At 50.1% G+C, this 13,024-nt stretch overlaps 1 protein-coding gene across 2 annotated transcripts in view; it reads right to left on the reverse strand.

Moving 5' to 3' along the window:
• The window catches only part of LOC115912028 (rho GTPase-activating protein 39-like), a 60,069-nt gene that overhangs the window by 22,742 nt on the left and 24,303 nt on the right, over positions 1-13,024 (reverse strand). For both annotated transcript variants that reach the window (XM_030963361.1, XM_030963360.1), the window contains exon 2: positions 7,084-7,482. In XM_030963361.1, the coding sequence (XP_030819221.1) occupies positions 7,084-7,482 (399 nt within the window). The remainder of the gene's footprint in view (positions 1-7,083; positions 7,483-13,024) is intronic.

The raw sequence follows: 13,024 nt of genomic DNA on the forward strand, positions 1-13,024 counted from the left end.
AGTTGCTGGGTTGCAGAGGGATAGCCCAAAGCTGCAGATGTGTCCCACTGCCTTACAAGACCTCCAGTTATGGCAGGCCTGGAAAATAACCCTGTGCTCTGTGGAAAGGTGCTGGATGCCCACACACCACAAGCCACCTCCTGAAGTTTTTCCTCTCCCTGACGTGCAGCACTGCAGGCCCAGCTAGCTGTGCACAGCTGAACCATGCACTCAGCCAAGACTCGGCAGACCCACCTCAGCCAGACACAGCATGGCCAGACTTGTGCCCCCTGTCCAGGCTCATCACACACTGGTACTGTCTGGCACCAGAAAATCACATGACCAGGAACTCAGCCTGAAGCTCTGCCACCTCCTTGCTCAGCTCTGAGACACAGGAAGGAGCCCCTCCCTGTCCATACAGCAGGCACTGGCACCACCTCCTGCCCCATCTGTCGCAATTCACACCCATAGAGCAGCACTGGGAAGATCCTTGTTGGTCACTGCTCAGGTGTGGGCCTGGGCATCTGCAGAACACCATCAACATGCCCATCAGAGATGGGTTCCTGCTCCAGCATGGCATTATAACTTTTAGGGCCCTGTGGGATCTCAACTGGCAAAAACCTCTGCCTCTCCACCTGTGATAAAGAGCACAGCCCAGATTTTAGTCCTCAGATGAGATGAGGGATTTAATCTGAAAAGAGGATAGTGTGATCATAGCCTCCTGAAGAGGCAAGCTACCTACCTGTGAGCCCCAGCAAGCCGGAGGGCAAAAGGCACTCCAAAGCACAACAGCTCCTCACTGCCCAGAGTCCCTTCATCAGGGACATCCCTCACCTTGGGCGTGCCCAGGACAGAAGATGTGCTGGGCCTTGAGCACAGACTGGGCCACAGGGTGGGACACGATGGAGAGCGGCAGGAGCTCTGCACTGGTACAGGACTCTCTCTGCACCTACCCTGAGCCCAGATGGCAGGACAGCAAGACAAATTAGACAGACAGCCACAGCAAGGCAATAAAGAAGTGGCTCTGCCTCCCTGCAGCAGGATTTTGGCACTTGTAGTCCATGCCCCAACATGCAGTCCATGCTCCCTCCTTCAGGCCTAGGTCAAGGCTCACACTGGGAGCCAGCCTGCTCCAGACCACTGCACCGCCCTGGAGCTGGCAGAGCCCACCCACTAACACTGCTTCTTTTTGAGGAAAAGCAGAAACATGTGGGATTGCCACAGCTAGGCTACCATGGACACTGGTAAGAGGCAAAGCACCTAGATGCCCTGCAGAGGTCAGGGGAAACTGTGCTACTCCCACGTCATCAAGTGCCACCATGCTCCCCCACCCAGGAATGTGATGGTGAAGGGAAACTTCTAAATGTGTACAGTACCCCACCTCGCCCATCAGTCTCATCATGGACACATCATGCCATTTCCAGCCTCCCTGCCTGCCAGAGATGAGAGGAAAGAAGCACCATCACAGAAAAGACAAAGCTGTCTTGAGAAGGCCATTTCCACAGCCATGAATGATTTCTTGGGGCCATATCTGGATACAGCTTCCTTCAACTCCATCCCCAGGCTGCTGGGAAGACCAAGCAGAAGAGAACAGGGACTTTCTGACTTCCCAGCACAAAGATTCAGTCTTGTCCTTGTGAAAGCCATGACAAAAAGCAAAGCCAGCGGTGGAGAAGTGTCCCAATGCAGCCTCTCAGCCAAGCTCTTCAGCCAATAGCAGCAGAGACTCTGATGAATACCCTGGGACTGTTCCTGTGAGGAATGCTTTCAAGTAGCTCCAATATAAAGGCCTCAACTTGGCACTGATTTTCCCAGCCTGCACCTAGCTCCAACAGCATATCTAGTAGCTCTTCCCAGGCTCCAGATCTTCAATGTTTGTTTTTCTCCTTCCCAGAAGTCTGGAGAAAAGACCTTGTACCTTAGCTCTGCCCTTTCTAGTAGTTGTTTTCTTGGTGCTGCGACAAAGGTGAGTGAACAGGGATGTTTATATTCCAGCAGCACTGCTGCTCTGCCCCAAATTCCCACACTGGAGGCAGGGATACAACCTGCCCAAACCAAAAACTCTGCAGAGTTGTGCAAAGAACATTATGTTTGTATATCCTGCCCCAAGGCCAACTGCACAAGCAGGAAACAAACCTGTATTAGGGATTCTGATGGTCTTTCTTGCTTATGAAAACTTAACAGTTGCATTACTTAAGCTGTGCCTTGATTCATGAGCCCATGATGAAACAAACCAGAGTTGGAAGAGGCAGAGGTATTCTTACAGCTGCCTAATCACACATTCCCTCTCACTCCTCTTCCAGCACATATTCCTGGCACTGTAACACCAAGCCCTTGCTCCTTCCCAGTCGAGGATGCTGAGCTGTGGGAAAGGTGAGTGAGGAGGGGATAGGCAGCACAATCTACTGCCCATGCAGAAAGGAACCTCACCTTCCTCTTCTGGGGGACAGAATATTCCTAGAGAAGGTGGCTTTCTTACAGATGATTTTAAGATAGCCTGTTATTGCAAAGAGAACCTCAGAAACAGCACTCTGAAATTCCCAGTGCTGACCTTATGAGAAACAGGGGAAGAGGAGTAAAGGGGCTGGTTCTGCACGGATAGCAGGGCTGGGAACAGCAGAGCCTGCTCACAGTCCTGACCTGCAGTGTGCTGAAATGCTGCAGAACAGCACACAGCCTCGCAGAAAGACTGCCTTCTTCAGGCCTTGGCACTCCACCAAGCCCTTTTTCACCCATTACCTTGGAGTTCCAGCAAAGCTCAGGATGGCTGCAGTGGCTCAGAGTACACTTCCAAAATGCTGCATTCAACCCCAGGCTGGTCTCACAGTCCCCAAGGGAGCATATCCATCCTTTGCAGAGCTTTCCAGTGTGTGAAAGGATAATTTGGCCATCATTTCCCCTGAAGAGAGTCCATTTTGCTTCCTAACGGGATTGTAAGAGCTCAGGATGAGTCTGGAGCTGTGAGGCAAGTGCTGTTTGCTGTCCTTGTCAGCAAGGGAGAAACAGAGCCAGCACTGGGCTGGGCAGCCCCAGAGAGCACAGAAAGGCATGAGTGGCAGAAAGACAACATGGGAGCAAGAGCATGGGCAGAGGAGCTTCCCCAGAAGGCTCCACAGATGGTCAATGGCACCAGTGTCTTACTCTGCTGCAAGAAGAGAAGCTGCCATTTCCCTAGGAGGTCCACCCTCCTGTACTGCCTGGGGAGGCCAAAGGCTGATGTCTAGAGAAGGCTGCTCCAAGCCACTGCAAGAGCTGGAAGAGCAGCAGCAAGCTGTGGGGCACTGAGGGAGGGGTGGCATGGGCATAGAGACAGAGGGAACAGGTTTGGAGAGCTTCTTTGTTCTTCTCAAGGCTGCTGAGGGTTTCACAGCACTGAGATGCGGCAGGGGGCACAACAAATTCAGCGGTGCTGATATAAGGCACAAGAGAGGAAAGGTGGTAAAAACCAGTTTACTAAAAGAAAAAACCTCAACCACAAAGTATAACTAAAACCAGAATGAAATCCCTTCCCCCAGATCTTTGTTGGATGGGCTTGCAGGAGACTCCTCTTGGGGACTACACTGGTCTCTGCTGGCCTCTCCATCTATCACAGAATGACAAACATGAAGGAAAGAAAACCACTATTTTTTGCACTGGCACTAAGAGACAAAAGTGAAACTGTCTTGGGTGCAAGTAACTATAAAGATGTCAAATACTACCAACAGCACTCAATGTGTTCACCCTCTGTTTACGCAGCTGCATTTCTCCTGAGCAGAGGAGGACATGCTTGAGGTTGTCTTTGAAGAACAACACAAACAACAGAGCTGAAAAGTTTCTTGTGCTCATGCTGTTAGTATACCAGACATTCCAGCAATGGCATTAGATCCTGCCTGAGAACATTTGCTTCTGGCTCAGCTCTTTGCTCCCCATTTTACAAGCTAGCAAAAGGCAAGAAATCTCTCCTTGGGTGTCAGGCTCAGCTAGGGAAATCACACTCTGCATTATAACCAGTTACACAACCCTTGCTCACACAGTACAGAAAACACATGATAGATGTGCAAGGAAACAGTGCCCAATCTTCTGCTTCCAAGAAAGCACATTTCACAGACGTCAGCTTACCGGTATGAGCCTTGTAATCTGAAAGAGCCTGGCATATCCAAGTAGCCTGTTAGCTCCCATGCAAGCTAACTCATGCCTTTCTCAGCTCTTGCCCTTCAATTCATTGCAGGCTCAAGGTGCCCCAAGACTGCTGCATAAACCTGATCTAGGGATGGAACAAAGGAGAACTCCTTCCCACTTCCCCTTCTTGCAGGAGAATCAACAGTGATGGTGATGCTGCCCTGGGAGATAAGGAAAGGTACAGCAAACTCCTGGCCACATTGCATCACCCCCCTTTCTTCTATATGAGGGGACCCTGTAGAAGGGTCTTTCCTACTGAGAGGGCGGAAGAACTGAGGGATGGGTCAAAACTGGCATCACTTTTCCCTTGAGGCACAGCAACTTCCAGCACAAATGCAGAGGAGGCCATGTTCCCTCCTGATAGACTGAGTCAGTGTCCTGTTTGCAGACAAGGCCAGAGCTTAGTGCTGCTGTTATTCTATACCATGCACATCATGGTATAGAATAACATTTTCCTTCCTGAACCACACCAGTTTCAGCAGGAAAAGCCAGGCACCCCATCTGAAGCATGGCATTTTGCCTCTCTCTCCAGAGGAGGGACTGTCAGCATCAACCCCTGCAGGACCCGGTCCCTTTGCTCCCCTGCCGGTTCCCCTCCTGTTTTCATAGTACACAACTATGGAACAGGGCGTTGAAAGGGACAGCGGTGGAAATGCAAATTGATCACAGTTCTGAACCAACAGCACTGGCGAGGAGGAGGCTGCTGGAAGGGAACAGTCCAGCAGTGGGAGTGACCCCAACCCTGCTGAGCCCATCAAGCCAAGCAGAAAGGAGCCCTGCCAAACCCAGCCAAACTGAGCCTAAAGTAGTGTCTTTGAGCAGTATGACAAAAAAGCAGCAGTGACCTGCAGGGGTGACCTCTAGTGAGGTGGGGTGGTTGAAACGGTGGCACAGTTACCTGTGCGGAACTGAGCCCAGTGGAGCAGCTGCAGGACCCTACTTGGACGATCCAGCTTTCAGGGGATATGTTACTGGATTTTGTGGATTCTGGCTGGGAGTAGCAAACATTAGTCACAGAAGTTCTCCCACATCTTGCCTTTGTTCCCAGTGGCCACACAGGCAGCACATGAATGGCCACCACATTGCCTTTGTCCAGGAAAACCATGCAGATGCAGCTTACAAGGAGTGTCTGCCATCTTGGTTTTGTTCCCAATAGTGAACAACTTTTTGTGGGCAAAACACCTCCTCTTTTTGTATACTATTGCTATTAACATTGCTGTTGTTATTGTGTGTGTCTTATTCCACTGCTTCATGCTTTCAGTAAATTGTTAATTCAACCTGTAATCTCTGCTTTTGTCTCTCTCTTACTGGAAACAGTGAGGGGAAGAGGAGTGGCTTATTTGGAGTTTAATTCCAGCTGGTGTTAAAACTGGCACAGTCATGAATACTTAGGACGCTGTGAAGCTCACAGTATCTTGTGAGCTTCACGGGGCCCTATCAGGGCTTTTACACTCATTTATCTGGAAACATGCAATGTAGTTTTGATGGTACCCATCCTGGCTGCCCTGGAGTGCCAGACTGTAAAGGGACAAAGAAGGAAAGTCACCTGTCTCGTCAAATCCCACGTGCCTGTAGTTCAGTTGTGTGACCCCCTCCCAAGTCACTGGGGTTGACCTGAGAGAATTGGGAACTACTTAGGTACAGCTTGAGACACTTACTAGATTTCTCCTGGCAGGGCAGGGACCATTCTCTGGATGGATATGAAGCTCAGGGGTGCTGCTTCTGGGGTAGGAAGCACAGGGAGCATCATAACCACCAGTAAAGTGTTGGGTTCCTTCTGGTGAACTTTATGTGCATCAGCAGTGTCTTGCAGCCATTAAAATCTGCACTGAATACAGGGAGCAGCAGACATGTGATAAGCAACCTCACTTCAGGGTGCATACACTTTCCTGAACTGCTATCCTATGTGGCTTTCATTAACTTGGCATTTTTTTTCTATCCTTGCCTGCACCAGGCACACAGAGAGGCAGCCTTGATCCAAAAACCAAGGTGCTAGCACTTTGCTGCACTGCCAGAACCAGAACAAGGCATCCCAGCATATATGGCAGGACAGTCAGGCTTACTCAAGCGCTGCTCTAGCTCTCAGGTAAGTTCTCAGTATGACCCAACTTTGCTTGCTGCACGGCCTCCCCAGCTGCCAGTACTACATCCTCCAGGGCAGGATGATGTCCAGACAGAGTAGAAGGAGGCAGAGCAGCCCCACACAGTATCCCAGGCAGAGGGGCCAACCCAACAGAGATTGGGGAAGGGATAGTTTTGTGCAACTGAAGCTAAAATAAAGGTTTCAATACAATAAAAAATTCCCCGATTGCTGTCAGACTAGTTTTAGTGTAAAAAAAAATCTCTTAGTCAAACATAAAAATAGCATCTTGTTATCGGTCTTTTATTTCAGGTTTGATGAGACCACATAACTGTGCCCAGGAGCTCTGTCCCTGCAGCCCCACCTCCTGCCCTGGCTGAAGCTGCAAGACATCAACAACTGAGCAAGGAGGAAAGAAGGAGCCAGACCAGATGGGCTCACCCGCACCCCACAGCAGCCTGACCCACTGCGCAGGAGCTATGCCATCCGAACAAACCCTGTTGCAAGTTTTTGAGAGCGTTTTCATCACTACATGACACTCCTGCTTGTCTCCTCTCTGTCTGTTATAGCACCCAGAGCAAAGATTACCTTTTGACATGTATTTTTATGGTGACTCACACAAAGATGGCCTGGCCCAAGCTGGGGACATTCAGGTAGTGGTGGCAGCAGACATCTGTACCCCAAGAAGAGGAGGGCATATGGTAGTGATTGGGGGTCTGGCAGTACTTTGCCCCACTGCTGCACCCTCCTGGGGCAGCACAGCACCGTGCTGGAAAGCACAGTTCCCAACCTGCCTAACAGGGCCAGCCTGGCAGCTAAATTCACCCCATAGATATAAACAGAGAAGGCTGAAGCTCTCCCCATACCTGGCAGGATCTTTCCTCTTCTCTGCCACACTATTCCTCTTGCCCTTCTCCATCTCCTGCAAGATGGCCATTTGGATGGGGGTGCTTCTGCCACCGCTGCCAGTGCTGCCTCGGTGCTCCAGGCCACAGCAGTCAGGCTGGGAGCTGCCCTTCATGGCCTGGAGCTGGGCCAAGGGCACAATGTCACAGCCCTGGGGCCGGTGCCACACTGTCTGCCGCGTGATGGCATTGTAGTAGTAGAAGCGGTTGTTGTTCTGGTCGAAGAGTTCCCACCACTGCTTCTGGTCTGACTGGCGCACCTTCAGGTTGGGAGGGGGCTCCCAGCTGCACTCCCCGGTGGTCAAGTTCACATACATCCGCTCCTGGGAGCGGGGCTCGATGATCTCCACCCAGTCCGAGCTGCAGGGACACAAGAGCCGCATTAGTCTGGACCAGAGGCCCAAAGCAAACAGGTTGTCTGAAGAGGCCTACAAACCTGCTGCCACTGGGCCAGGCAGCCTGCTTGCAGATCAAAGCATTGCTTGGGGCTATTCAGCAATCTAATGATCTCAGGAGACGCCAGGACAAGGGTTTGAGATGGGGCTGCTACAAAAGAGCAGTCCTTTGGAACAGGGAAGGGGAGTTCAGTCCCATCAGCCTGGCCCACTCACTTCCCACTCACTAGCCCAGGACTAACCCACAGGGCTGGCGAGCACAGTCTGTTGATGCTGGGATGACTCACATCAAGGGCTGGCCCAGACACAGGAGTGCCAGTGCCTGGGAGATGCAGGGCGCAAGACGCAGGAGGGTAGGGGACTTGACTTTCAGGAGCAGGGACTATCTGCAGAACAGGATCTGCTCCTTTTGAGAGCTGCACATTCCACCTGGGGAGACCAAAGCCCTGGCTCCCAACAATGTGGGCAACCTGCTCCATGCAAGTGCCTGCCTGGAGGCTCCACATGCTGTGGGGCTGGAATGGACCTTTGGACACTTATATGTCCAAAAGATATATGTGGGGAATGACTGGTGGATGAGACCATCTCCATTGCAGGTTCTTCCCCCTACTCCTTGGCTGATGGGACAGAGCCTTCAGCAGGGTGTAAGGTGACCCGAAGGACAGGCCCTGCTGCTGATGCATAACCCCTTGCAGCCCTAAAGAACCCCTTGAGCCCCAGGGTCCTTTATTAGCACCCATACTGGCCCAGTCAGTGAGAGCAAAGCAGGTAGTGCTGAACGACTGCTTTTCAGGCAGATCAGCACAGTGGTTTTCATGCAGAGGTGTTGGGGTGCACAGCCATCATACATGGCATATCAACCATACCACTGACACACCAACCCTAAAGAGCTGGCCTGAGGAGTTCAGCAAAGCCAATGCCTCCCCAATGCAGTAGCCCAAACCATTTTGGATAGCCCAGGTAAATGGAGGAAGGGAGTGCAAACCCAGCAAGGTTTCCCTCCACAAAGGAGAGATGCTACCTAAAGTGATCCTGAACCAAGTTGTATGCTCAGCATGCTGAAAAAAAACATGAGCCCCTCCTGCCCCCACATCCCAAAGCCTGGCCTCCATCCCAGTGCTGGTGGAGGCTGCAGGAAGGAGGGCCTTAACTGAAGCTACTTTTGCCATTAATAAAAGCCATATGAAGAGGACAGCTCCAAGGCCCCTCTTGAAACCTGTTTCTGCCAGGGGTTCACTCTGACAAGCTGGTCTCCAGCAAGGGTATGACAGCAAAAGCCATTCCCACAGCAGAAGCGGGAGAAGGGAGATCCCACTGCATCTCTCTCACACCCTCAGCTGCCAGCCTGCAGATCCTCAGAAGGGTCAGGAGTGATGGTGGCAGCGCTGCAGTGCCTGAAATGGCAGCCCAGGTTCCTGTGCCCAGCCCTGGCTTCCTGAGGAAGGTCAGCATGTATCCTATCACCACGCAAGTCTAGGTGAGGGTTTAGTTGCCCACTGCACCTCCCTGCTAGGAAAACTGGGGGTTTGATTGACAACAATCAATGCTGAGCAGTCTGGCATGCACCCATAAAAAGCAGGCCAGTCCTCAAAATTGAGGAAAAGCAAGGAGTACATTCCTGGAGCAGGGCCAGCTCCAGGCTGCCACACAAGCCTCAAACATAACATCAAGAATTCTGGAAAGATGTGATAAACCCAGGATTGCAGAGATAAGGCCGTAACTTAAACACACAAAACCCAAAATTAATTCATATTCCACTTTACAAGGTTAAAGAAGTTTCCTGGGGATGGTTTAAATAATTCTTTTCTCTGCCCTTTCAGCTCCAAGTGCTGAGGGATGCAGCAAACAGAGTGGGTGCTCACGCTCACGAGCACTGCAGAGCACCTGCTCCCTCCAGCAGGATCACGGCAATGGTTTCTCTTCATCTCAGCTCCTGTAACTCAGTGTCCCCAAAACAATACTTGCCTGCAGGCCCCATCTGCAGTGCCAGATCAAAGCCCTCCACTACCCGAGCACAGGACAACCAGCCTGCTGGCATCGCAATGGCTCCAGGGAACTACTGCAGTCACCAGACCCTGCAAGGCAGAGGGATTCCAACAAAACACCCACTCGCTTCCAAAAGCAGCCCACATTCCCAAGGTGCATCCTCCTGTACTGTCAGAAAGTCCAGGAGCTTTCTGTGTGTCCTGAGTAATACTTTCCAGACCGAATAGCTGGGAAACAGGACACAGCTCCAGCTGCTCACTCCAGCAGGCAAAGGCCCCCAGCTGTGATGGCTTGTGCCTTGAGCATGCTGATGTTTTGGAGGAGTGGCAAGGCCATTGCAGGGGTCAGCCACCAAGCAGCAGCGTGCTGTGAACAGGATGGTGCACCAGGCATGGAAAAAGCAGAAGAAAGTGTAGGGCTTTTTGTGGATAATCACATCTCATGTAGGCAGACAGATCTGGTCCCATCTGAAGGCTTTGCCTCACAGATGGGCAGCTGTTTTTTAATGAAGTGTTGTAATAGACAGTACAGCTAAGAGACAAGCTGCTGCGCTCTGTCCTGCAGCCTCAAGGACACAGGATGGACATGTACCAACTGTGCTCCTTCAAAACCAGCTCGAGTTCCTCCTGGCTGCCACTCCTGCTTGGCAAAGCCTCAGAAAAAAAATAATAGCAGTAATTTTTAAGAAACAGCATTTCATCCTGAAAGGGCATCTGCAAGCATCTCCTGACCAGATCTTTCTCACAAAGACTGTAAATGCTTAGTAGGAGGTCTAGGAAGGAATATTTTTTTTTAACTACAGAGAATTGAGCAGGACCAGAAATGGAAAGGACCAGGTGTGGTGGTGTTCACAGGGGTCTCAGGAAGAGGGAAGAGACAAGGATCTGACTCCATGTTTCAGAAGGCTTGATTTATTATTTTATGATATATATATATCTCTATATATTATATTAAAACTATACTAAAAGAGTAGAAGAAAGGATTTCATCAGAAGGCGAGCAAGCAAAGGAAGAAGAATGGAATGATAACAAAAATTCCTGACTCTCAGAGAGTCTGAGCCAGCTGACTGTGATTAGCTATTAATTAGAAACAACTAACACAGACCAATCAAAGATGCACCTGTTGCACTCCACAGCAGCAGATAATAATTGTTTACATTTTGTTCTTAAAGTGTCTCAGCTTCTCAAGAGAAAAATCCTAAAAAAAGGATTTTTCATAAAACATGTCTGTGACAACCAGGTACAGGTGAAGAGTCAGTTGCAGGAAGAGCTGAGGAACCCCAAGAAGTCAAACAGCCACTCCCTCAGAGAAGAGCTCGTTTTCCTGCCACCATCACCCAAGTGACAACACAGCCCAGGCAGTCAAGCATAGTCTGGGACACCACAAGTTCTTCCCAAGGCTGTAAAAAGGTAAGAATAGTAGAGATGTTTTCTTAGCTGGAGCTGTCAGCTCAAGATCAGCTTGATGTGATCTGCAGCCCCACCTGTGGAAGCTGCTTAGCACCAGCTTGACGAGGCAAACATCCACCAAGGGGAAGAGAGCACCAAGGATAGCCATGAGAATCAACTGCCTCAGGGAGCTTCACACCAGGCTGCCAACAAACCCTTCTGCATGGCTACAAGGACACCTCTTATGACTTGGTCTCCCATTTCACTTCCATGCTCTGTAATTTTTGGATTTCTGCGCTTCAAGCCAAGATCCCACCTCCTTCCCCCACTTCCCTTCTTTGGGATGAGCCCTGCAGAGAGTTGGGGCAATACTAAGTCCTTCCTGGCCAAACATGGCTCCATACCAAGTGGGATTTTTCAAGACTAATGCCCTCAATGGAGGCCTGCAGCATACTCAAAGCCAGCCCCAATACAAAGATGCCAGTTGTTGCCATCATCAGAGACCATCTAGCTGAGGATGTGCCTATGCCAAAACTAAGTGCCTTGTTAACAAGTCCTCCTTGAGGAGGAGGAATGCAGTTTGGCCATCACACACAGAGTGAAGTATAATTCCCAGAGACTGGCCGTGGTGTGAAACCAGCCAAAGGCAGGGAAGTGTGCGCAGGGCTACTTGCTGTAGCAATCAACTGGGGTGATGGGGATGGGCATCTGAAATTATCAGCCCCACAGAGACGAGTTCAAATCCTCTTTCATTTGCTGCTAATGGCACATAGGACAAACAACCCATGAAAAGGAGCAGATCCAGTCATACAGAGAATGATGCCATGTTCACCATCTTGAGTCCTCTAAAAGGAGGCCCCTGAAGCAGCCCATGGCAAGCCAGTTCAGGAATGGGGAGAGGGTACCAGCCCAGAGGCTCCACTGCTGCTGACTTTGCTGCTCCTCTGTGGGTCTAGGCTCCTGGCTGACTGAAAAACAGCACAGGTTGTGTTCAAGAACTCAAATATCACCACAGATTTTTTTTTAAGACAATCGCACTTGCCCCTTCACATTCGGCACAACAGGCCTCGGAAAAGTTCACTTAGTACAGACGCTGAGAAACCAACTGCAACCTCCAGGTGGCTCCGATTCACTCAGATTTGCATATCAAAGCCAGGACAAGCCTGTAAAACTAACCTCTATCCTCGAGCTGCAGAGAGCCTCCAGAAGGTCTCCAGCATCAGCTCCTTATGGTAATTTTCCTTCAGCTGAGTGAGACAATTCAGGCTTTATTCACACACACTCTATAACTTCTTTTGAATACCCATGCCTGCTTCTAACAAAAATTATAGAGGAACAAAAATAAATACAATGTCAGGCTGCTCATAAAATTCTCCTGCTCCTGAAAATAAGCACTATGCAAACAAACGAACCTCTGCTTTGCCAAAGACAGATTACACTGTGAAAATCCAGAACAAATGCTGATTGCTCAAAGCCTGGCAAAGAGCACATATGCTTAGCTCTAGCAAGAGCAGAACAGGGGCAGGCCTCTGAAAGCAGAGCCCAGCCTGGCAACACATTACATATTGAAGAGAGAATAACACCATAGTTTGGGTGGGTTAGGGGAACAAGACAGCCTGGAAAAGGTCTTATCACAAAAAGCATCTCATTACTTTGTTGTTTTTAATTAAAAAGAAAACAAAACAAAAAACAATGAAAACAGCCCCAAAGCCCCAAGCCTTCTGCTAGGTGGTATTTTCAAAGACAAAGATGTCAGATGGGAAACTTGGTGGCTTTCTAGTTGCTTGGACTCTGTCAGTTCGTGCCTGTTTCCTGGCTTTCCCAGACTTTCCCCCAGCCCAGGTACCAGCATTGCTGGCTCCATCTTGCTGCTGTTAGCCTCTTGATTCATCACAAATCCAGAGCGGAACAGACAGCAAAGGGGTAGCTCAGTCCAAAGGAGAAGGTTGGGGCAACACTAAAATTACCAGCAAATTCCCTCAAGATCTTGTCTCAGGGAGAAAGAAGTAAGTAAAAAGGACTTTTGGGACACAAGTGAGATGTCTTGGGGTCTCTGCAAAAGGAGAGAGGAGGGGCATAAGGAAGGACAGACACCATGACAAGCCATGCCCCAATGATAATCAGCTTAAAATA

The sequence above is a fragment of the Camarhynchus parvulus genome, chromosome 20, assembly GCF_901933205.1.
Source record: "Camarhynchus parvulus chromosome 20, STF_HiC, whole genome shotgun sequence".
In the NCBI taxonomy this organism is placed as follows: Eukaryota; Metazoa; Chordata; class Aves; order Passeriformes; family Thraupidae; genus Camarhynchus; species Camarhynchus parvulus.